General features: G+C 46.8%; 1 protein-coding gene across 6 annotated transcripts in view; it reads right to left on the bottom strand.

The window, feature by feature from the left end:
* Nucleotides 1-1,363: 1,363 nt before the first annotated feature.
* Nucleotides 1,364-23,305, bottom strand: part of Slc39a14 (solute carrier family 39 member 14) — a 46,436-nt gene continuing 24,494 nt past the window's right edge. For 3 of the 6 annotated variants that reach the window (XM_027390203.2, XM_035452330.1, XM_027390205.2), the window contains 9 exons: nt 22,332-22,390; nt 16,802-17,080; nt 14,343-14,529; nt 13,580-13,749; nt 8,293-8,412; nt 7,619-7,807; nt 7,299-7,506; nt 6,304-6,488; nt 1,364-4,642 (listed from right to left, as the gene is read on the bottom strand). In XM_027390203.2, coding sequence (XP_027246004.1) covers nt 4,496-4,642; nt 6,304-6,488; nt 7,299-7,506; nt 7,619-7,807; nt 8,293-8,412; nt 13,580-13,749; nt 14,343-14,529; nt 16,802-17,065 — 1,470 coding nt within the window. In that variant the 5' untranslated portion in view covers nt 17,066-17,080; nt 22,332-22,390 and the 3' untranslated portion in view covers nt 1,364-4,495. Of the gene's footprint in view, nt 4,643-6,303; nt 6,489-7,298; nt 7,507-7,618; nt 7,808-8,292; nt 8,413-11,531; nt 11,702-13,579; nt 13,750-14,342; nt 14,530-16,801; nt 17,081-22,331; nt 22,391-23,305 lie in introns of those variants that run through there. The other 3 variants (XM_027390204.2, XM_027390206.2, XM_027390201.2) reach the window with 2 other exon arrangements.

Below are 23,305 nucleotides of genomic sequence, written 5' to 3' on the forward strand. Positions count from 1 at the left end.
GGGCAACATCCTCTGTGACAACACCAGCGAATGTGTAGAAAATTAATGCAAATTAAAAGAGCAACACAAGGGGTTGGAGAGTTTGTTCAGCAGTTACGAGCACTGGATGGTCTTCCAAAAGACCCAGGTTTGATCCCCAGCACAACCGTTGGTGGTTAACAACCCTTTGTTACTCGGGTCCCAGGGGGTCTGATGCTATATACCCTCAGGCACTGGGCATGCAAGTGGTACACAATAAGTAAATGTAGACAAAACACCCATACACACAGAAAAAAAGAAATCAAACACCAATATGATTTGTGAATGCTATCCCAGGATAGGTGGTTTTGCAGAGCTATTCTAAGCTGGGGGGATGGGGGGCATACAGTTTTGCTTCTGGCTGGGCAAACTACCATACCCCAACAAGACCAGAATAAATAAACCTTGACAGGCTCTGGCTGAAATCTTACGGTGCCAGGATACTATTGCAGAGGGGTCCACTCTCTAATGAGCTGACTCTGATACTCGGGGAACTGCTAGTAACTTGTGACAATTCACACTTGTAAGATTTTAAGAAATTATTTTTATTTTGTGTGTATTGGTGTTTTACCTGCATGTATGTGTGTGAGGGTGTAAGATCCCCTGGACCTGCAGTTAGACAGTTGTTGTGTGGTTGCTGGGAACTGAACCCAGATCCTCTGGAAGAACAGCCAGTGCTCTTAACTGCTGAGCCATCTCTCCAGTCCCTTCTCACTGTAAGATTTACTCCCCAGCAAACTATGTTGATATCTCTGTTGGATCATCAGCATGAGTCCCCTGGAGGTATCTCACCCAGTAAGAGCAAAACCAGAGTGGTGTGGCATTTAAACACCACCTCATGACCTACACAGAGGAATTATCCATAAAAAAGCCCCTATTTTTTAAAAGAACAAGATGGCTCACAGGGTAAGTTTGTCACCAAGCCTGATGACTTGAGTTTAATCCTCAGAAACTACATAGCAAGAGAGAACTAACACCTGTACACACCCTGGAATGCATGAACATGCCCACACAAACACAATAAATGTAAAGAAAAAGAAAGGAAAAGCAAGTTAAGTGGAGTTCTCTACAGAACTCTATCGTCTTTACTCTTTCTTTCCAAGGCCTCATCCATAGCTAAGTGCTTTGTTCCTGTGCATCACACTGGGCCCAAAGTGAATTGTTTTAAAAATAAGTACATTATATGATATATGAAGTCCCTTGTAAATCTCCACAGCTGAAGTGCAAGCCAGACCCAGAAAAACAACCCTTTGTAAATCAGCAACACACCATCGCCACCTTGTGTCAAAGATTGTTCATTACACTCCAGATCTTCAGGCCAAGGACCACACTTGGGACTCTGACCAGTTCTTACAGAATATAGCTTTATTTATAGAATCTTACAAATAAAACATTTACAGTCTACATAAGTTATTTAAGTTTCTATTTCTTCTCATAACACCTGAGTTATTTAAAAAAATACTGTGATGGAACTGTAAAGGGAACTATGAATAAAATCCTCTCTTTTTTGCAAAGCAAAACAAATCACCCAGCTTATCTGCATCTCTTTGGAAGAGGGTTCACTAAAACTGGATCCTAGGCAATCCAGAGAAGTCCTTTAAAACCCAGAGTGAAGAGTTACTGAAGAATGCTCCCCCTGCTGACACCAGACACTAAATATTGGGGGGGTGGGGAGGGGTGACAAAATAGGTGAGGTCATGGATGAGGTGTGAAGTGACAGAACCCAATCCCTGGCTTAGGGCTCCTCTGTCAGTGTGACAAGTACTTTCCTTGCTAGTGTTAGCAGGAGGAAGAAAGCTACAGGCAATATGGCGCGGGGTGGGGAGACTGACTGCTAAACTTGCCGCCCCTTGGACTTCTAGTATGTACAAATGCTTAAAACAGCAAGTTCAAAAAGAATTCAGCGGCCACAATTTCAACCCCCTGTACAAATCTGCTGCCAACAACAGATAATCAGTTGGACTGGAGCACCCGCCCCTACACACACACACACACACACACACACACACACACACACTTGCCACCTGAGTCCAGGGTTTCCCTTTAAAGGAAGCTGTCTGCACAAGAAAGTTCTTGGTTCCTGTGAAGTGTGCATGGCAAACACTCTAACCTCATGTTTAAGATTCTATTTTTAAGTTCTTCTAAACAAACTAAACCACTGTCCTTCAGCATGAAAGCATTTAAGGAATAATAGCATCTAGAAGGGACTTTAAAATTAAAATACACAAACATGAACTAAGCAAAGCAGAATCTTTTGTCTTTTTGGGGGGGTGTGGTGTTGCTGGGAATAAAATTCAGGGTGTCACACACACACACACTAGGCAAAAGATCTGCCACTGAGCCACACCCTCAGCCTACACATAAATTAGTATTAAGTTGTATGTTTTTATCTTTCTTTTGTCTTGCTGACACAGGATCTCACTACGTAGCCCAGACTGGTCTGCAATTCACTATGAAGCCCAGGTTGGTGCATAAATTGAGCCTCTGGATGACTCTGCCTGCTAAGTGCTGAGATTACATGTGTGAGCCACCACGCCCTGCTCAGCCTTGGACTCTGAGTGTCAATTTCTGCTAGCTCTGGAAGCAGTTGTTGGAAAAATAAGACAGAAAAGTCAAACAGTAACAACAATAACATAAAATATTGGATTCTGAGATTGAAGAATTGGTTCTTTGGTAAAACTGGACCCTAATCCTATCAGGACTTGGTCCTGACATTCAATCTAGAACCTTGACTGCTGGAGTTTCCTCTTCCTCCTTGCCTCTTCTCAAACCCAGCCAAGGCAAGAGGTAAGAGCGAGAGAGAAACCGAGTAAATCTCTATGTTTCTCCAGTTGGGTTGTCAGGATTCCTGGTTTCAAGCATGTTTCCCCCAAAAGAATGAACATATATATGTTATATATATATGTTTCACATGTGCCACATGCATATATATATATATATATATATATATATATATATATATATATGTGCTGCTTTTAATGGACAGTTTTCCTGTGGTAAAAACAGAAAGACTCAGGTGTTGGCAATGAACCAGTACTGTCAGTCATGCAAACAATGGCCCCTGGGCTGTGACTGTGGGCACCACTAAGAAAGGCTCCGGGAGAGACTGGCTCCCCAAAGTGGCTAAGGAATCCACATTATCAATATGATAATAATAAATTAATTCACTTAGTGAACCTGGAGATTAGCTCCCCTGGAAGCCAGAGTTCTGAGGAGAGGGCTCCACAGTGTCTGAGACTGGCCTGTGGTGTGAAATGACAAGCATAACCATCCGTTTTCCTGAAGCAAAGAAAACAATTTACACTCAAATCAATTCAGGATTCAATCTTGTTGTCTGGGGCCAGGGAGGAAGTGGTAGCTAGATTCTGTGACCTTTAAAACCCACTGGCAGTAATGACATCTGTATCCCTGACCTGAAGGTTTGACCTCAAGGTCCAGAGTCCCTTGGTATTCACCTATTATTTCTGCAATTAGCAAGTCCTAAGATTGGTCAGCACTGACTCCGTTTCTGATTACCTTTGTCACAATAAGGCATAAACAACTATGTCCCGATTCTGAATCAGGTTCTATCGACAGAAGTCTAGACCAGGGGAGATTAATTTGTGCAATTTCCCCTCTAATGCAAAATCTTAAATGTGCTCAAAGTGAGGCATCTAAAAGTATCTAGAAAAAGGAAGCCAAGAGGAGGTGTGTGTGAAAATCAGGGCAAAACGAATTGATTTAGCGCAGATCTCTTGCTACTCCAAAGAATGTCCACAGTGGCTCACCTGGCTGATTCTGTGACACAGATGCTGCACAGCCAGCACCCAGCATCCTAGTGGAGACCAGAGAGCACCAAGGAGGCAGGACATCTACCTCGAGTTCTAATTCCTTGTCACCCAGGGTGACCTCCTGCCTCAACTGCTCAGAATGCCAGTCTCTTTCAGAGAACTGTTAACTGAACAAACTGGGAGAAAAAAAAAAGGGGGGGGATTCTTATCTTCTGTCTTTTCTTTGTAAAAACAGGAGAACTCATGTCAAGATGGAGTGACCCGAAGTCCAGGGCACACACATTCAGAATCACAGGCCCCAAAGCCCAGGCCTGATATTTTTAACCAAACCATGACCACTGGCTTCATTTTTACATTGTAAAAGATGCAACATCTCTCAGTGCTTCCTCCGAGAGAAAAAGACAGATGAAGGTGACCAGAAGGAAAAGGGAGGTGTGTCCTACACGAGGGAGGCATTTCAGTTCCAGAATCACCTATGGAAAAGGTTGGGAGACGGTTTGAGGCACTACCTAGAGAGTCCCAGGGCAGGTTCTTCCTAGGACAGAAACGTTTTGAAACAGCTGACATCTGAATGTGGGCAGGCAGTCGGCGCCAGTTTGTAAAGAACTGCCTCTGCCACGATGCTTCATGGATGCTGAGTCCTCAGGCCAGGGGTTTAAGGCCCAGAGTCTGACGTGCAATGCCACTGGCTTCCCGCTGGCAGGGTCCTACCCAATCTGAATCTGTCCTGAATACATTGTGAGGACTAGCATGATGGAGAAGCCAGTCAGGAGGCCAAGATTCTGGATGACAAAGGGGACCAAGAAGCTGTTCTTCCTTTCGTCCTCTTGGCAGACCTCATTCATCTCTGGGAACTGAGAAAGGAGAGAAAAATCTGAGAGTTACAGTTTCCATTATCATCTTACCAACTGTGGTGACTGGGATAAGTTATCATTTGAATCCACCCCCACTCCCACCCCACCCCCATTTCTGGTGGCGGTGTTTTGGAGGTTCTGGTGACTTCTCTGGAGGAAGTAAGTCATTGGGGATACTATCTTTAGCTATTCCCTGTAGTTATCAACAATATGGCTGCCGGAAACAAGACCTTAACAATGCCAACACCAACTGCCGTGTCAGCGTGGATTGGAGGAAACCTCACCAAGCCCCACCCATAGATGAAGAGTTATAGATGATGACTACTCAGAGGGAGAATCAGACTTCTCCAGGGATGAGCCCTCTAGTTGAATAGCCAATACACATAATACATATAAGCAACACTAAATGGACTCAGCAGTTTGTATGTGTTTGTGTGTATGATATATATATATTTGGAGAAAAAGAGGCTATGAATTTGAGAGGGGGCCCTGGAGTGGTGATGACACAGGAGGAGCTGGAGGGAGAAGGACAAATGATGTAAATACAGCACTCATATATGAAATTCTCAAAAAATATTAAAACTTTATAAAAAAGATATAATCACCATTATTTGTGACAGACAGTAATGTTCTTTCTCTTTCACTCTTTTCTTTTTACACCTCTTCCAACAAATTTAAATATGGACCCTGGACTGATTACAGTCAATTTTCCTTAATGACACAGTAACAGAGGGAACCAAAGTTCTCCCTTTAAAATCCAATCACTTGGACTGGAGAGACGGTTCAGTGGTTAAGAGCACTGGCTGTTCTTCCAGAAGTCCTGAGTTCAATTTCCAGCAACCACATGGTGGTTCACAACCATCTCTAGTGGGATTTGATGCCCTCTTCTGGCATAAAGGCATAATGCAGATAGAGCACTCAAATACATAAAATAAATTAATAAAACAAACAAACAAACAAAAACAATGATTCATTGGGATAGCAGTTGCTCCTGTATGCCCAGCACTTGGGAAGTTGAGGCAGACTGCAATGACTTCAAGGCCAGTCTGGGCTAAAAAGCAAGCCTCTTGTCTCAACAAACATAGACAGAAAACCCTAATACTGCCTTGAAAATGCTGATTCTATCTTTTTAGAATTTTGAAATATTATTTGCTATGTATAGGCATTTTGCCTGCAAGTATGTTTGTGGACCACATGGGTGCCTGTGCCCTTGCAGGACAGAAGAGGTTGGATCCCCTGGAACTGTAGCTATAGATGGCTTTAAGTCACTATGTGGGTGCTGGGAATCAAACCTGGGTTCCCTTCAAGAGCAGCCAGTGCTCTTAACAGCAGAGCCAGCTCTCTAGCCCTGAACTGTTACATCACTGAGTTAGTGAATGGTGTGGCATGGGAAAGAGACCTCAATAAAGCTGTTATTAAAGCAAAATCATGGCTGGCAAGATGGTTCAGTGTGAAAGAGTACTTGCTGCCAAGACTGAGGACCTGAGTTCCATGTCAGGAGCCCGTAAGATAAAGAAAAACAGCCCCCAAAAGCTTGTCTTCCACAAGAATGAACTCTCACCCATACAAAAATCAATGTAAAAAGAATTAAAAAACAAACATTCTAATTTGTGTCCTTTCCCTCCTACTCGAGGGTCAATCATAAGCCCTGGCACACTTACCATATCAGCTAGAGCAATATACAAGAACATTCCTCCAGCCAGCGCAAAAATCCAGTTGGCCGAGAAGTGACTTCCAGCCAGGATACCAAACGCCAGGCCCACATAGCAGCAGCAAGCAGAAAGGAAGTTGAAGAAGAGAGCCTGCTGGATGCTCATACCAGCATTGAGCAGGATAACAAAGTCTCCTACAATGGGAAAAGGAAGGGATGAGTCAGGGCACAGGACTACTAATAAATCAGACTCTTCAACAGTGGATGAAGTGTGGGTCCTGGAATGAAGGCACCTATATCTTCCAACTATGACTCTGGCTTCCCAGCACAGGGCCTGAAAAGGATTCACAGGGTTTTGAAAGTACATAAATAACCAGCAGTGGCCTCATTGCTCCCCACCTAGAGGACAGAAATAATTCGCAAGATTTTAAAAGTAGATGGCCAACTAGCAACGGCCTCATTTCTCTTTGGATTGAAATAAAAATAGCTCCCTTTCTCCCAAGATGGTACATTCAGGAAACAAAACTGAGAGAGGAAGAAATTAGTCACCAGCCAGCAAATGCCAAAGTTAGGACCCTGGGCTGTTGCTGAGTCTTGAGTCCTGGCTTCTTACTTTTCCTTAGTAAAACTATATACATCCTTAAGCTCTGGTTTTTCTACCTTCTTCACCTGCCACCACACTTTAGCAGACTCCCAGCTTCTGCAGGATGAAAAGGATGTCAGAGATGACCGTCTTCACGGAGTATCCAGACTAGTGTATGGCACCTGCTAAGTCCAGCACTTGTTTGCTTACAATCCCCTTGGTGATTCTAAAAAGCAGGCGCAGTTATTAAAACCACACAGGCGAGAAGATTGAGCCACAGTATATGGGGCTCATGGGATAAAAGTCTTCCTGTAAAAACCTTCACCATTCTAAGCTACACTCTACTCAACTGTTTTATTTGGGAAGTTAGACGGAACAAAAACTGAGACAGCTGGCCCAGAGGGACAGGCGATGTGACTCACCCAGCTCGTGTGGGAATTCCTCACAGAGAATGGCCACTGACGTGCTGATGCCTTGGAAAACAGACACGGTGAAGGAGGCACCGATAGCCAGGCCATCAATGAAATTGTGCAGACCGTCGCTCAGGGTGATCATCCAGGCCAGGGTACCAATATCAGAGTATCGGACCCCTTTGAGCCAGTAGCAAGCACTCTGGGATGCCTGCAGGTCCTAGGAGAAAGCATATCCCAGCCGATCTGAGATTACAGGGTGACTCCGGTAAGCCTGACTCACTCGGGCCACGGCTTCCTAGAGGCTCCCCTAGGATTTGGTGGCTACTGACCTGCACAGACATTGAGCCGACGATGACCTTCTCGTCCGTGCCAGCTGCCTTGCCATCCAGCTCACTGTTGCAGTGCTGAGGGATCATGTGGTCCAGGTCCCCATTCTGTAGCTTCTCTGTCACACCCTCCTCCTGGTCCTTCTTGGAAGGGAGCGTGTTGGAGGTAAAATGGTTGTGTCCGTGATGGTGCTAGAGATTGAAAAAGGATCAGTGTTATTGACCAAAACCACCAGCCCAACCACGATACCCTCTGGGAGAAAGGGTGCTTATGCCTCGGAAGATCTTATTCCTACATCCAAGGAAGCTAAGGAGGCCACACACAGCGATAGGGGGAACATATTAGTGGCAACACACATGAAGACAAGGACTTCCTAACGGACAAAGAAGTAGTCTCCCAATGTCACTGGATCCAGTACTTAGATTCCTCTTTCAAGACGGCTACTTCATTCAACTCTAACAGGCAGTGGCTCCATGCCATGTATTGGAGACCTCTTATTGGAGCTACACTAGTCAACGCTGTTCCTGGATGTCTGTCACCAAGCCTCTTTACTGTCTTTTATAGAGAGACTGCGGGGCTTGCCCTGCAAGTGCCTTCACACACTGCCGGCCCACGCCAGCACTGTTTGAAGGCAGAGGTTTCCCCTATATAGTCCATTGCTGCCCCCAGGCCTCACCTCGTTTTTCTGTTTCAGGAGCATCTTCAGTATCTTCTCTGTAAAAAAGAAAAGGTAGAAGCCTCCAAACACCACTGCAGACTTGGAGACATAATTGTCCTGAGGGTTGAAACCAAAGGCCTGTGGGCACAGGAAAAAAGAGTGAGTTTAAGTAAACAAGCCTTCATCACTCCCTGTTACTTGCTTACCAATCTCTCCACTCTAGGAAAGAGGCGGCCTGGGGAGCTCTGCTGTCTGCACATTCTCTTGCCAGCAAAAACCTACCCTTGGCATTTCCCTGATCTGCCAGCACTAGCTGGGTGGGTTGGGGTATTCTCTTCTGATACAAAATACAGACCAGCTTTAGAATTTCCTGACCCTGGGGTTCGGAGCCAGGACATTATGCGTGCTAAGGTGTACCTCTGTGCCACTAAGCTATCTCTCCAGCCCATATTTATGATAGAAATCATATATATCACATATACATGATAGAAATCATATATATCAGATATATATGATATATACAATTAGGTTATATGTATGTGTCTGTGTTTGATTGCAAATGTACATATGAGGGGGCCAGAAGAGGGCATCAGGTCACCTGAGTCTATAGCTGTAGGCAGCTGTGAGTCATATATTTGCTGGGAACCAAACTCTGGTCCTCTGAAGAGCAGCAAGCATTCTTAACTGCTGAGCCATCTCTCTAGCCTTGAGCTGGAGAAAAGACACTGCAGGTGGTGTTCTACTTTATTTGTTTGTCTGCTGTTGGTGGTGGTCTCTTTTTGAGATGGTATCTCATTCCATAGTCCAGGCTAGCCTCAAACTCACATCTATCTCCTACCTCAGGCTCCTAAGTGCTGATTATAGGCATGTGCTACCATGCCTAGCTTGACTGGCCTCCTAACTTCCTTCCTTCCTTCCTTCCTTCCTTCCTTCCTTCCTTCCTTCCTTCCTTCCTTCCTTCTTCCCTTCCTTCCTTCCTTCCTTCCTTCCTTCCTTCCTTCCTTTCTTCCTTCCTTCCTTCCTTCCTTTCCGACTTGGTGTTACTATATAGACCAAGCTGACCCAGACTCAGACAGCAGCCTGCCCCAGTGCTGGGGATTGGAGACAGCTTTTCTCTTTTAATGAGAATACTGCCTTAATTTCTGTCAGTACTTAGCTACACAAGCACTCAGCCATCAAATTCCACATTTAAAGGAAGGCCACTTGCATTTATTTTTGCCTCACCCAGAGTCCCTGGTTGGTCTGCCCATAAACACAATGGGAAGTGGTTTAGTTATGATTGCTAAAAAGGGAAACCCATTCCAGTTCCACAGCAAGAACTGCAGCATTTTCCTGACCACAGAACCTTGAAAGGATCACAAACCAAAAAAGCAGGCTACATCCCTGCAGGCATCAATCTTGGGGTGGTTTAAAGCCAGCCCTAGTTACACATGCCTGCAGTTTCCCCAGCTCAGGATGAGGTGGGAGGACCCAGAGCCCAGGAATGTGGGGCCAGCCTGACCAACAAAGAGTCCATCTCTTTAGAACATAAAAAATAAAAATTAAAAATAAAAAAAAACGTGAAAAGAATGGAGTGGAGGGTATGTTTCTCTGAGTTCCTTCTGGAAACTTTAACTTATTAAATAAGGAAGGAAAATGGGGATTCGTTGACACAGAGGATAGGACTAGCCAGAGACCCGCCCTAATTCGGCTCCTGGTTTATGGCGTCCAGTGTCCAGTGTCCTGTTGTCCCTTCTCTAACAGAGAACGAGCTTGTAGAAACTCCATTCCCAGCACTCAGGAGGCTGATGCAGAAAGGCAGGGCATTTGAGATCATGGAGTGAGTCTGCCTCAAAAAATAAACTCCAGCTAGGCGGTGGTGGCACACACCTTTAATTCCAGCACTTGGGAGGCAGAGGCAGGCGGATCTCTGAGTGTCAGGCCAGTCTGGTCTAGAGTTAGTTCCAGAACAGCCAGGACTGTTACACAGAGAAACCCTGTCTCAAAAAACCAAAATTAATTAATTAAATTAAAGACAAAATTTAAAAACCCTCCAGTTCTCTCTGGAACAGGATTGACAGAAGCTGATCCTCCTGAAGGGGAACCCCACAGCCTCCAAAGGCAAGTGCTTTTCCTCAGGGTGTTCAGAGCACTGCTCTAGCATAGTCCTTTGGAGTCATCTGCTAAGAGACCTGGAGGGCAAATGCTAAAGAAGCCCTGCTTTAGGTGAGCTCTCCTGGAGAAGAGATGCACCCTGGGAAAAAAGCCAGGAGGTGAGGTGGGACTCAAGGCCTCAGGACCCATCAGGCCCTGGGCTTGGGGCAGTGGCCTCTCCTGCAGGTCAGGCTCTGTGGTAAAACATGACTAGGATGACAGCTGCCACAGCTGCTCCACTAAGAAAACAAAGCAATACTGTGGAAGAAGGTGTTCTCAGCAGCATGTGAAAGCATCTCTTGCCTTTGCTCAGGCCTGTCAGACCACCTACAATGAAATACCTTGTGCTTATTATAATTATCAGGTTTACTGAAGATACCTCACTAAGTCAGATGGAATGTCTCCGAAGCTGACTACCCAGGCTTCAAAACATTGGCTCCCTTCTCTTCTGTGGAAGATCACCCACATGGAGGTGCCACAGATGATGTTTCCTTTGGATTTCCTCTGCCCTCAAACTCCCTACCAAAGAGAACTGGGTTTTCACGGAGACCTGTGGATTCTGTTGTGTTTTTGGTTCTCTGAACTGAAGGCCCACACTGAGCCAGAGCTACATTAGCTTGTTTTTCTTTTTTATTAAAAAGATAAGTATTTTATGTATGAGTGTTTTGTCTGTGTGTATATATGTGCACCACAAGTGTGCTTGCAGAGGCCAGAAGAGGGCATTGAATCCTCTGGAACTGGAATTACAGTTTATAAGCTCTGTGTGGGTGCTGGGAATCAAACCACAACAGCCAGTGGTCTTAACCACTGAGCCACCTCTCCAGTCCCAGGTTACACTGGCTTTTCACTCAGCAGTTCCAGCACTTTGGAGGCACTCATGTGCCTTTGTTGTCAATCCTATTGTCTGCCATTTTATAAAAAGAAGAAGAATCTGGAGATGGGAAAGATGGGATTTCAACCTAGCTCTTAAACCTCTCCTAGTTCCTGCCTTGGTCCTAGCTTTACTTTCCAAACAGAAAATACCTTGGGAGTAGTTCTTATGCCTTGCACGTAAACAGAGGGGCCTCCCCCTGTGCCTACTAGGAAATGGGGAGCTTTGGGGTGAATGCTGCAGCTTGCCATACCTCGGGGATGAGCTGGAAGAGGGCGTTGGAGTAGAGGGTTCCAATCGCCAAGGCTATGAAGTAGAGCAGCAGCCTCTTGTAAAAAGTCTTCTTCATGAAGGGCACCACGCTGGCCCCCATGAGGGAGCAGAGGGAGATGACGGTAACACAGAGGAGACCGTACCCCCATACTGCCAGCCCACCCAGGACAGGGAGCAAGGCAACCACCGTTAGGGAAAGGAGGTGGAGAGGAGAGTTGTGGGTATTAACGAAGGAACCCAAAAGAAAAACCAGAGACAAGTAGGGAGGGAGAGAGAAATAGGAAACTTGTTAGTGATTCGAGTCAGAGGCAATTTCTTTCAATCAGTGCAGGAAGGTATGAGGAGGAATTTGAGGTGGCCTTGGAACCCTGTGACTACTGCCCTTCCTCCTGAGGTGGCCTGGGTCATACCAGCCGGCTGGTGTGACTGGCAAACAGGGCAGGATGCTGCCTCATCACACACACCATGTGCTCTGGGCCAGCAGACTTTGCACTCAAGTCTTTTAACAGGACACCAAAGCAAATGCAAAGAAAAGTTTGGTGTGTCACTGGCTTTGCTTCTGCATATTTAAGCCATGTCATGGAGGCAAATGTGACACTACCCAAGGATGGTTTGGTTTGTGCAAGATACAACAAAGTCATGTACAGGGCAGAACAGGTAAGACTTGATGCCCATCAGATTTGGTTTCTAAGCAGTTGGGTTTGTTTGTTCCTATTTACTCTGAGAGGGACTTGGTGTAGAAAGCAGAGTTCCAAGACCAACTCACCCTAAAAAAATTATTTCAAATGCACTTTCCAGGGTGACACACTCTGGGTTGTGAGCACAGCCCTCAGGAGGGGGCAGCACAAAACTGTGCCACGATGGCAACCCTTGTGTGACCCCAAGGGCGAAACATGGGCAATGGCAGTAGTACCAGCCAAACGGGCGACGAAACATTTCATTTCAAATCTCTAAAAAAATTAGTAAATTCAATGGCTGGAGCTGAAAAAATAGCCCAAGATGAGGTCTCCCTTAGGAATTTTGAAACTGTTAAGGGAGCTGACCTTAACCCTGTTCTTCCCTCATGATTAAGGAGGAAGTGGGTGGGGCACGGCAACTCCTATGGAAGCTTGCCTAGGTCAGCCTCTTGGCTGACGGGAGCTTCAAAGCCAGTGACATGAGCTTTTATGGAAGCTGTCACATCACCAAAGGGGTCAGCCAGGTAGCTGCACACTATTTCTCCAACAGTAGCATGTGACTGGGCTGAAAATGTGGGCAGACTGTCAACTTGGGCCTTATTTTTGTAGCTCCTCAGTGATGACGATTAAAAAACAAAATTACTGAACACTTCCTTCAGTGGGATGAGGTACCAGGAAGTCAGACCTGTCAGGGAAAGATCGAGATGCAAGGTACCAACAATTGAGCTTCTCTTTCATGCACTGCATTTGTTGCTTTGTTTGTTTGTTTGTTTTGGTGGGAACAACATATTTGCTAAGTTGCCCAAAAGCTGTGATTTCTCCCTACCTCAAATTTCCAAGTGCTGCCCTGCAGGCACGAGCTGCCACAGCTACCTTAATTACAAATCAGGCTCACGCTTTTGAGGCCAGTTCTACACAGAGCCACTGTCACCTTCCTTCCTTCCTTCCTCCCTTCTGCCTCATTCCTCACTGCTGACCAACTGGAGCCCACACCTGAGCACCCCCAGGAGTTCCCTTTGAATACAGGGACTGCCTTGGACACCACACCAGGAAACTGCAACTTTCCTTTGGATTCCCATAAATGGGGCCCTGCAATGCGGCCAAAAGAGAACCCCAAGAGGGGGGCTCACATGTTAAGAACCTTGCATCTGATGTTGCCTGAAGAAGCCAGAGGCCAACCTTAGTGAACAGAGGCATGAGAGAAGTTATTGGACCCCCTGATATGAAGAGTCAATTCACTTTTGGGGCGGCAGTTATTGGGAGCCTTAGAGTAGAGAGGGAGAATGTCAGCTGGAGGAGGACCTGGCCGGGGCAGCCCAGGAGAAGTGAACGCGCGCCTGTTCTACTGCACCTCTGGGATGAGCTGGAAGAGTGCGTTAGAGAGCAGCGTTCCAATGGACAGGGCGATGAAGTAAGTGAGCACACGGCTGAAAAACGCTTTCTCCGTGCATGGCAGGACCAGGGCTCCCAGGAGAGAGGCCAGGTTAATCAGTGAGACACTGAGGAAACCAAAGCCCCACACTGTGGAGGAACAAGAACAGATGAGGGCCTCCATTACTGAGGGCGGGCACTTGTGCTGCTGAGAGCCATCTAAGCACATAGAGATCCAGCAGCCCCTCAGGAAATGTTTGGTGACTCCCATCTCTTGCTAGGGAAGGCTCATTAAAAACGATGTCCAGGTTGCTGTCGGAGCAGCTCACCTTCTAGAGGAAGAAACTGGGGACTCAACATGGTGGAGCGAACACCATGGGTTGGACAGTACATGTACTTGTGATGGCAACACGTTAGGTCTGGTAGCTCTTGCTGGCTATACAGGATTTCAGAAAGGCACTCGGGGACTCAGGTTGGGTGAATCCACTCTAGCTAGAGGGGTAGTACTAGGAGTTGGGATAATGAAGTAGCCAAGGGAGGTCATAAAGGTTGGCACTCTTACAGTCCAATGAAAACAAAGAGTGGAAAACATATTCACATGTTGGCCACAGCTCAATGTCCTGTGTTCACCAGCCAGCCCACCCAGGGTCTGGTGATGTGGAACATGTCACATGTAGATTATGGTGCACATGTCAATTATCACCGTCTGCCATCGCTCCATGCCCCCTCCGCTCCTTACTTACCTTCGATGGCACTAGGCTTCCCCTCCTCGGTCTGCTCATTTTCTTCATTCTCCTGGTTTTCTGAGGTGCAAGCCCGGGAATCCAACTGCTGGAGGATGGTGGGGCAGAACTCTCGAAACTCACTCACCCCGATCTGAGATCGCTCGCTGAAATTGTGGGCAGCAAAGAGGTCTCCAGAGCTAAAGCACTGAAACCAGAGGAGGGGTAGAAGGGCTCTTAGACTCTAAAAGTCGTGCCCTGCCCCGCTAAGTGGCAGCGCACTCGACCCTCTGAGAAATATAGAGAAAACGAACACAGCCAAATGGCAGCGACTCTGGAGACTCATCTCCAGGGACAAGAGAAAGGAAATCCCCACACTTGAAAAGGTCAGCTACCATCATGGCGAATGCTTAGTACGCACAACTGTTAAATGGCTGCAGGAAGAGGTTTGGGACCTTAACCTCAGCTACTTGGGTGGCTGAGGCAGGAAAACTGCAGCTTCAAAGGACGTCGGGGCCACAAAGCAAATTCAAATTCAGCCTGAGAGGCTCAGCATGACCCTGGCTCCAAGTGAAGAGAGAATACAGTAAAAAGAGTGCTGGCTGATATAATTCGGGCGTAGCATGCCTGTCTACTACGCACCTGGAAGGTCTATGTCCAACCCTACTGGGGATGGGGTGGCAGTGGAGGACAAGATTCCAATCCTGTGGCCAGGGTGTGGTTTCAGAAAAACAGGATTCTATCTGCAAACCTGGTATCAAATTTGGCTGCACATCACAACAGCCCAGGGAACTTAATCTCCTAAAATGCTGATCCTAGAAACTTCTACTGGAATATGGATGTGTGCTGGTTAGCAGACATAGGCACCCATCGTCGTGATCTTGGGGAATTTTGCTAAGATGGGAAATTGAATTTGAGGTCTCCCCCACTCCCTCTCTGTGTGCGTGCGTGCACACATGTGATGTATACACATGTTCATGAGGCCAGGAGAGGACAGTGGGTGTCTGGTTCTACTAGTCTCCCTACCTTATTCCCTTGAGACCCTTATTCCCTTGAGACAGTGTCTCTCATTGAACCTGGAGCTAGGTTGGCAGCTGGTGAAATACAGCACTGGACTATAGATATGCAGGGCTACCTATCCTTTCACTTGGGTTCTTGGCATTCAAACTTGGGTCCTCAAGCTTTCTTCCTTCCTTCCTTCCTTCCTTCCTTCCTTCCTTCCTTCCTTCCTTCCTTCCTTCCTTCCTTCCTTCCTTTTAAGATTTATTTATTATGTATATAGTTGTCTGCCTGCATGTCAGCCTGCAAGCCAGAAGAGGGCACCAGATCTCATTACAGATGGTGGTGAGCCACCATGTGGATGCTGGGAATTGAACTCAGGACCTCTGGAAGAGCAGCCAGTGCTCTTAACCTCTGAGCCATTTCTCTAGCCTAGTTCTCAAGCTTTCAAAGCAAGGGCTCTTACCACTGAAACACCTCCCTAGCCCACATTGCCATTTTTCTAATTGTTCGTCATTCACATAAACCAAAGTCCTTTCTCTGAGTGTGGTTTACCAGGGCCTACCCCTGAGAGTCAGTCCTCTGGGAATGCCAGCAATATAAGTTTTTTGACCTATGAAGTTTAATTGCTGTACCTTGTTAGCCCCAGAACACTGCTGCAGACCCTAAGGCCCATGTGTAAGTGTCCCCCAATCACAGGTCTGCTTCTCACCCACTGCCCATATGGCGCACTCGGCCTCTCTGGTAATGCTGGCACTTGTCACATTCGAGCAGCTCTGCGTGCATGCTACACAGTGCCCTGTCCACTTACTCCTCTCACACTCCAGCCTAATCATCCTTCTAGGTGTGCTTCAGCTTGCCTCACGCACAAACCCTCAACTATTCTGACACCTTCACGTCTGTCTCATAGACGACCCCATAATTACAGCACAGCCCACAAAATGTGGTACTTTGTTTTCATTCCCGCTAGCTGAGCTCCTCAACTCAACGATGGATTATGGGGCCTCTGCAAGAGTAGCCAGTGCTCTTAACCAGTGAGCTCCCTGAATGTGACTCCTGCTTCTCCACTTCCTACAATGCTCTGTATGAGGAACAAAACAGAACATAAAGACTTTGTTGGCTGACCTACTGGGCTGCCACAAATAGCCCCAGGTTCTCTGAGTAGCTGTAATAATGTTGAAGGACACAGAACACAAGAGCTGGGACTAGAGGCGAGACCCCATCTCAGGAACCCTTGTGAAACCACTCCCCAGAAAAACAATTCCCCTTGCACCTGAAGGGATTGTGAGACACATCTGGCATGGTGTGTGAACAATAAACTCTTCTGGATATGCTGTCCTGGGAGCCATGGTTTTCGAGCAGCTGCAAACCAACATGTAGGTAGTCAGGAGGCCTCACTGGACATGCAGAATGTGTCGATCCCAACAAAGGTGGGAGCTGCTGACTGCCACCAAGGCCTACCTGACAGAGAGGAGTCTTACCGTGGAGAGGTTCCTGTGTCCTTCCTTGGGCTGGGTAACATTATCCCGACCTACTCCCACATCCAATTTGTTGAGCAGGACCTTCAGCTGTGGCAGAGTAAGGCTGTCATTCTCCCCATAGCGATTCATGAGATCTTCCAGGAAAGAGGTGGCGCTGAGGGGCAGCATGGCAGTAGACGAGGCATGAGTCTGGGCAGCAGTTCTCCAGGTACCAAACAGCACCAACAGGAGGCAGCTGGGAAGGGCTGGGTGTAGGGGCTTCATAGTGACCAAGCACACCTAGAAGAACACAGAGCCAGGTGAGGGCACGATCTCTATCTCCCCCCAGCACTAGAACACCATCTCAGCACCCCGTGCCAAGGACAAGGGTTCTCTTCCCTCAGACTCTGGCTGGGACGAACATCCAAGTGTGACTTAGTCTCCCTCTCTACGTGCTCTGACTTTGGAGAAATCCTCCTTTTGAGGGGGGTAAAATGACAAGGGACATGCTGGGCACTGGGGTACATGCCTCGAGAGCAACACTTAGGAGGATCAGAAGTTCAAGGCCAGTTTCAGCTACACAGTGAGCTTGGGCTATATAGAAACCTGTTCCCCCAAAAGGGTGGAAAGCCTTCTTTCTTCAGGTGTCTGTCCTCCTGTAAGAAACCCCACTAAAACTCAGTGAGTCAAAACTAACACACCCATAACACACACACACACACACACACACACACACACACACACACACACACTGAACGGATACAGGGATTCAGTGGGAAGGAGACAAGAGAGGATACTGGAGAGTAAATAAGGTCAGAATGCATTATATTCCTATATAAAAATGTCATAATGAAAATATTGCGCTAATAAAAATGTATTATTTTATGTGTTTGGGTGTCCTGGCTACATCTATGTTTGTGTATTATGTACATACCTAGGTGTCTCCAGAGACCAAAGGAGGGTATTATATCCCCTGGGACTGGTGTTATGGACAGTTGTGAGCTACACCATATGGGTGCTGGGTCCCATACAAGAGAAGCCAGTGCTCTTAACCACTGAGCTCTTCCTCCAGCCCCTAATAAACAGTTTTAAAGAGAAGAAAAACAGCCCGGCGGTGGTGGTGCAAATCTTTAATCCCAACACCCCAGAGGCAGAGGCAGGTGGATCTCTATGGGTCCGAGGCCAGCCTGATCAACAAAGTGAGTTCCAGGACAGCCAGGGCTACACAGAGAAACCCTGTCACAAAACAAACAAACAAACAAAAAAAAAAAACCAAAAAACAAAAAACCTAGAAAAAAAGAAAATAGAAGAAATGCTTATAATCTCTGTATAACATTGAGAACATATATTTAAAAGCTCAAGCTGAGTGTGGCAGCCTGCACTTACAACCCCAGCTCTCAGGAGGCCAAGGCAGGCAAATTACAAGACTGGGCTACCAGTGAAACTTTATTAAGACAGCACAGTAGATGTTTCCCTAAAGTGCAAAAAAAAAAAAAAAAAAAAAAGCCCTGGTTCTATGCCCACAACTGTAAAACACAACACAAAGACCTCATGTTCCAGGGATTAAATTGCAGAATTCAGAATTCATCTTATTTCCAGAATTTACATATTTCAGACTATATCCACACTTCCAGAATTTACTCTATCAATGTAATAATAATAATAAAGCTAGGGACTGGATAGATGGTGCGGTGGTCAAGCATTTGCTGATCTTGCAGGGGATCAGGGCTTGGTCCATAGCGCCAACAGGGCAGCTTGAGCATCTATCTGTAATTCCAGTTCCAGGGTCTCTGGTGCCCTCTTCCGGTTCCCATGGGCTTACAGTCAGTACTTAACATATATGCAAGGAAACATTCATACACATAAAATTAAAATAAAGAACACTTAAAACTCAGAGATCTGCCTGCCTCTGCCTCCCTCCTGAGTGCTGGGACTAAAGGTGTGCACCACCACACACTGGCTATAATATCAAATTTTAAAGCAGAATTATTTCATATGGTTAAAAAAAAAAAACTGAGGAGAACAAAGACAAATGAGAGCTGGTTACAATTTTCCTGTTAATCATTTGCTTCCCTTAGTACAGTTATAACTTAATTAGTGACATCAGCAAACATGAGGAGACACCAGTCCAATAGAATTCTATCACTGTGATGGTCTCCTCCCTGGGGAGGGGGAGCAAAACCAGATGCTTCCCCACGTACTGCTCCACCTCTGTCCAGAGGAACAATGTCTCCACGGCCAAGAAACAGGTCTTCCTGAACCCTGCCCCTGCTGTTTACAATGTGATCATGGGTAAGCTACTTAAGCAGAAACACCACAGATGATCCAGGGCAGCTTACCATAGCTACGGCTTTCATTTCCACACCGTTGCTTACAAGACGAAAGGCACTGGGCAAGTCACACAGACTCAGCTATATCTTCATTTTCTCATCTGTAAAGGTGGTACCCACCTTACACCTCGCTGGATGATAGTCAAAATTTAAGAACCAAAGTGATGGCAAAGTCCTAGCCACCAACTGCCTAACTGAGATACTCAAAATCTGTATTACATAGTGAGACAAAAGGAAAAGGGGGGGGGGGGCGAAGGAAGGAAGGAAGATGACAACTCTTGAAAAAAAGCTAGGGACTGTAGCTCAGCTGTGGGATGTGATCCCTAACACTGGAAAAGAGAAGAGACACTGGAGGATGAGAGAGAGAGAGAGAGAGAAAGAGAAAGAGAGAGAGAGAGAGAGAGAGAGAGAGAGAGAGAGAGAGAGAGAGAGAGAGAGAAACCAGCTAGACTACAAAACCCGGCTATAATCACTCAAAGACAAGATTGCTTTCCCAACTGACTTTCAGTTCAAACATGAAGCTGTTAATTAAACTGTCATGAGTTTCATTAACTCATGACATTCAACTAAGACTCACAACTCCTGCACCCTGTCAGTCACATAGGCCACAGCACACTTGAAGGTACTCTGGCTTTAGATTCCACACAGGACACAAAAGCTGAGGACAAAAAAAAAAAAAAAAAAAATGTCATTCTCTGACCTCAAGGCCAACCTGCTCTATATAGCAAGTTCCAGGTCAGTCAATACTACACAGTAAGACCCTCTCTGAAATAAGTAAGTACACAAACAAACAAACAAACAAATAATTTTAAGGGTTGTTTTTCGGTGGGATGTACCTTCAGCCATACAACTGGAAGGGGAAAATGGCAGTCTGCAAAATGGTTATTTTTGCAACTCAGCACTCTGGATTCACCACCAAGAACCACGTTAATCTATGCTTTGTGGAATAGATCTTAGGCGAAAATTAGACTAAAACCCACTGTTCAAAAGAACAGTAGCATATACCCATACTCCCAGGATTTGGGAGACCAAAGCAGGAGGATCAAGAGTTGAGTTCAAGGCCAGCCTGGGCTACAAGACACCCTGTCTCAAAAAAGAAAAATGGGGGAAGGAGGGGGAAGTTGGCTATCCAGATGGTAGCTGTGAGCTGTCTATAGTCTTCACTGTCAGCAGAAGGGCTGGATCTAATAAGCACATCTAGTTAAGGAGAGGTGGTAAGCAGCGGTAAGCCTTGTTTCCAAGAGCAGGTGCTGCTATGCCTCTGACATTCACTCACTGTTCTCTTTCAAAGAAGCTGGGAAAGGTATCCCTACTTAACAGATAAGGAAGCTGGGATCTGGAGGCTAGCAAATGAGATCCAGAGGCAGCAAAGTCAGGAACTGAATTTTTCAGGTCTGAATGACATGGGAGCCCTGGCATCCAGTGTGGGCTCCGCATGAAGACAGAGAGTGCGTGCCGGGGATGCCATGGAGAACCACCGAACAAACTCTGTTGCCTCTACACAGAGATCTGCCAGTTTCTGTCAGCCCCAGTGGAGACCCTAAATCCAGGCTGGGGATGCCCTGAAGACCTGGGAGGGGGTGCTATTCATGCCAGGCTGTCTTACAAAGCTTCTGTCATAGACTCCTAGAATACATCACCATTCCTACTTCAAAACACTACTAAAAAGGAAACAAGAGCCCTTCAAATGTGGGTGATTTTACCTTGGCATCTCCAACTGGGTTAGCATTTATGCTGGATAGGTTTTCTGGTAGCCAAGTGGCCCCTTGGACCCTCCCATGGCTTTGAGGGCGCCAGTCATGCTAGAGAACTGGCCCCTTCTGACTGTGCCATAACAAGCCTGTGTTTCTCCAGGAAACCCCTACCCCCTGCCGCATGGCTGCTCCCTTCTCTAGAAAACACTGCTTTGGGCTTTGCAGACAAGACAGTGTCAGGGCTCTGAAGTGGAGGCCAGTCCCTACAGGTGGAAAGATCCAGTGAGCAGTGTTCTGACACCTGGCCAGGCTCTTGAGCTCATCTCACTAAAAGTGAGCCTAAACACAACTGGAGCAGTTAGGAATCCTTGTCTAGAGTTCTAGGAACAGCTGAGAGCACTACAAACTCAAGCAACCCCGGCCTTTTAGTAAGCATAAAAGGCGCTCTCTGCTCCAGCAGAGGTTTGGGTGTGTGTCGTGCCCCCACCCACTTAACTCTAAGTCATTCTCAGGGAAAAAATGTTTATAGAAGACTCTTTGAGACTGTGGGGTGGTGGCGGCATATAATTGCACGCCTTTAATACCAGCACTCAGAGGCAGGCGGATCTCTGTGAGTTTGAGGACAGCCTGGTCTACAGAGTGAGTTCCAGGACAGCCTGAGGGTGGCTATTACATACAGAAATCTCGGGGGTGGGGGGGGGCATAACACACTTTGAAATTAGCCAGGCTCACATTTGTAATCTGGGCACTTGGAAGGCAGAGGCAGGAGGATTGCTCCTGGATCTACACAAATTGAGTTCCAGGCCAGCCAGGGCTACATAGGGTTGCAAGTGTACGAGAGCATGTGTATACACTCTCATTCACAAGCTCAAACGGCACTCGAGTGTGTGCATGTGGGCGAGCGTGTGCACGCACACACACGCGCGTACACACAAGAGAGAGGAGAGAGAGAGAGAGAGAGAGAGAGAGAGAGAGAGAGAGAGAGAGAGAGAGAACACACAAACAAACACAACGCAAAAAGCATGTAAATGACAAAGTCCAGGGGAAAAAACACACACAGCTCTTACCAGAGGCCCTCGCTCTGTGGCCTTAGCCCCACGTCTGGCGGTATGGGAGCCACTGCAGTCCTCCCAGGGAGCTGAGCCAGAGGTGCTACGAAGAGTGGGCCAGAGGCAAGTGTGTGGTCACTCAGCCCAGGCCCTGCCCACTAAAGAGCCGCTGGAGTTTTTCCCCTCTGACCACTGGGCTCAGGGTCGAAGTAGGTCATCCTAAAGCCTCAGGTCTGTCTCCAAGCACTAGACCTCAGCCTCAGGGGAACAAAATATATGAAAGGAAGTCGATATGACACTCATCCTAGAACCCTGGAGCACTGTGATGTCCCTCTGCCATCCTCAGGCTCCGAAATTGGAATCTTGCTGACTGTCACCCCCTCGTTGGGTCCAGAAGTACCTACAAATGGCAGTTATGTCTACTCTGGGTTCTGTTTTCCTAGACTTAACCAAGAGAAGGAAAGAAGGAAACACTTACTTTTTCTTTGAGGTAACTAGGTGGTAACTTGCCACGATGTTCAGTCAAGAAGCTGACCACTGAGGAGGAGACAGTAGAAACTTGAAGGAACTTGGAGTGGCCAAGTCTCCCTTCCCTGGTCTCACCAGCCAGGAGATCCACTACTCTGTACCCAGACTTCCTGGAGCACAGACATAAAACACAGACACACTCACACAGGCTCCAATGCAAACTTGGCCAAGGCATGAGTGTTTCTGAGGCCACCGAGGTATGTGTACTTATGACCCTTCCCCTCCCTTGTCACATGGAGTACTTCCTAGGTGGCCAAGCTGAATTTCAACCTCATCTAATCTTGTTTATCTTTGAGGGCAGGATGCCTGAAGGGCCAGAAGTTCCATTTCAGGTGGGCTAGCCAGAACTGGTTGGTTCTAAGATGGCTGCCAGAGTGACCTCCTAACAGCCGATATCACTACAATCCCAAGTGTTTACCAAATGATACACCTTCCAGTTGCCTTAACCATGACTGGAAAGCACACAGATCTTCTACTGCAGCCCCGATTGTGACAACCCAAATGATGAACAAAACTAGGCCATTTCTCACTGAGGTCTCCAAACCCGGCAAGAGACAAACTGCTGCCAATTCTCAGTCCTCTCCAATTGAGGATTATGGGAAAAGCTCCTGGAGGGATAGAGGGAGAAACTGGGACAAGGATAGCTGCCTCTCTCTGGTAGAAGGGCTCCATTATACACACTGACCTGGAGATATTTCCCAGTTCCAGGAAGACTCCTTCTCCTTCCAATAGAAATGGGAGTACTCTACCAAAACTGTAGACTAAACCATGTCTGCACTACAGGGAACAATCACAAAAATCCCAAAGCAGAGGAAAGCCCCACCTCCCCTGCCTCACATCCATTCTCCAGACTGACTCGTAGAACAGATCTGAACACCCTCTGTATGCCTGTGGGAAGTGGGGAACAAATAGCCACACCTGGTG

The sequence above is a fragment of the Cricetulus griseus genome (genome assembly GCF_003668045.3).
Source record: "Cricetulus griseus strain 17A/GY chromosome 1 unlocalized genomic scaffold, alternate assembly CriGri-PICRH-1.0 chr1_1, whole genome shotgun sequence".
Lineage (NCBI taxonomy): Eukaryota > Metazoa > Chordata > Mammalia > Rodentia > Cricetidae > Cricetulus > Cricetulus griseus.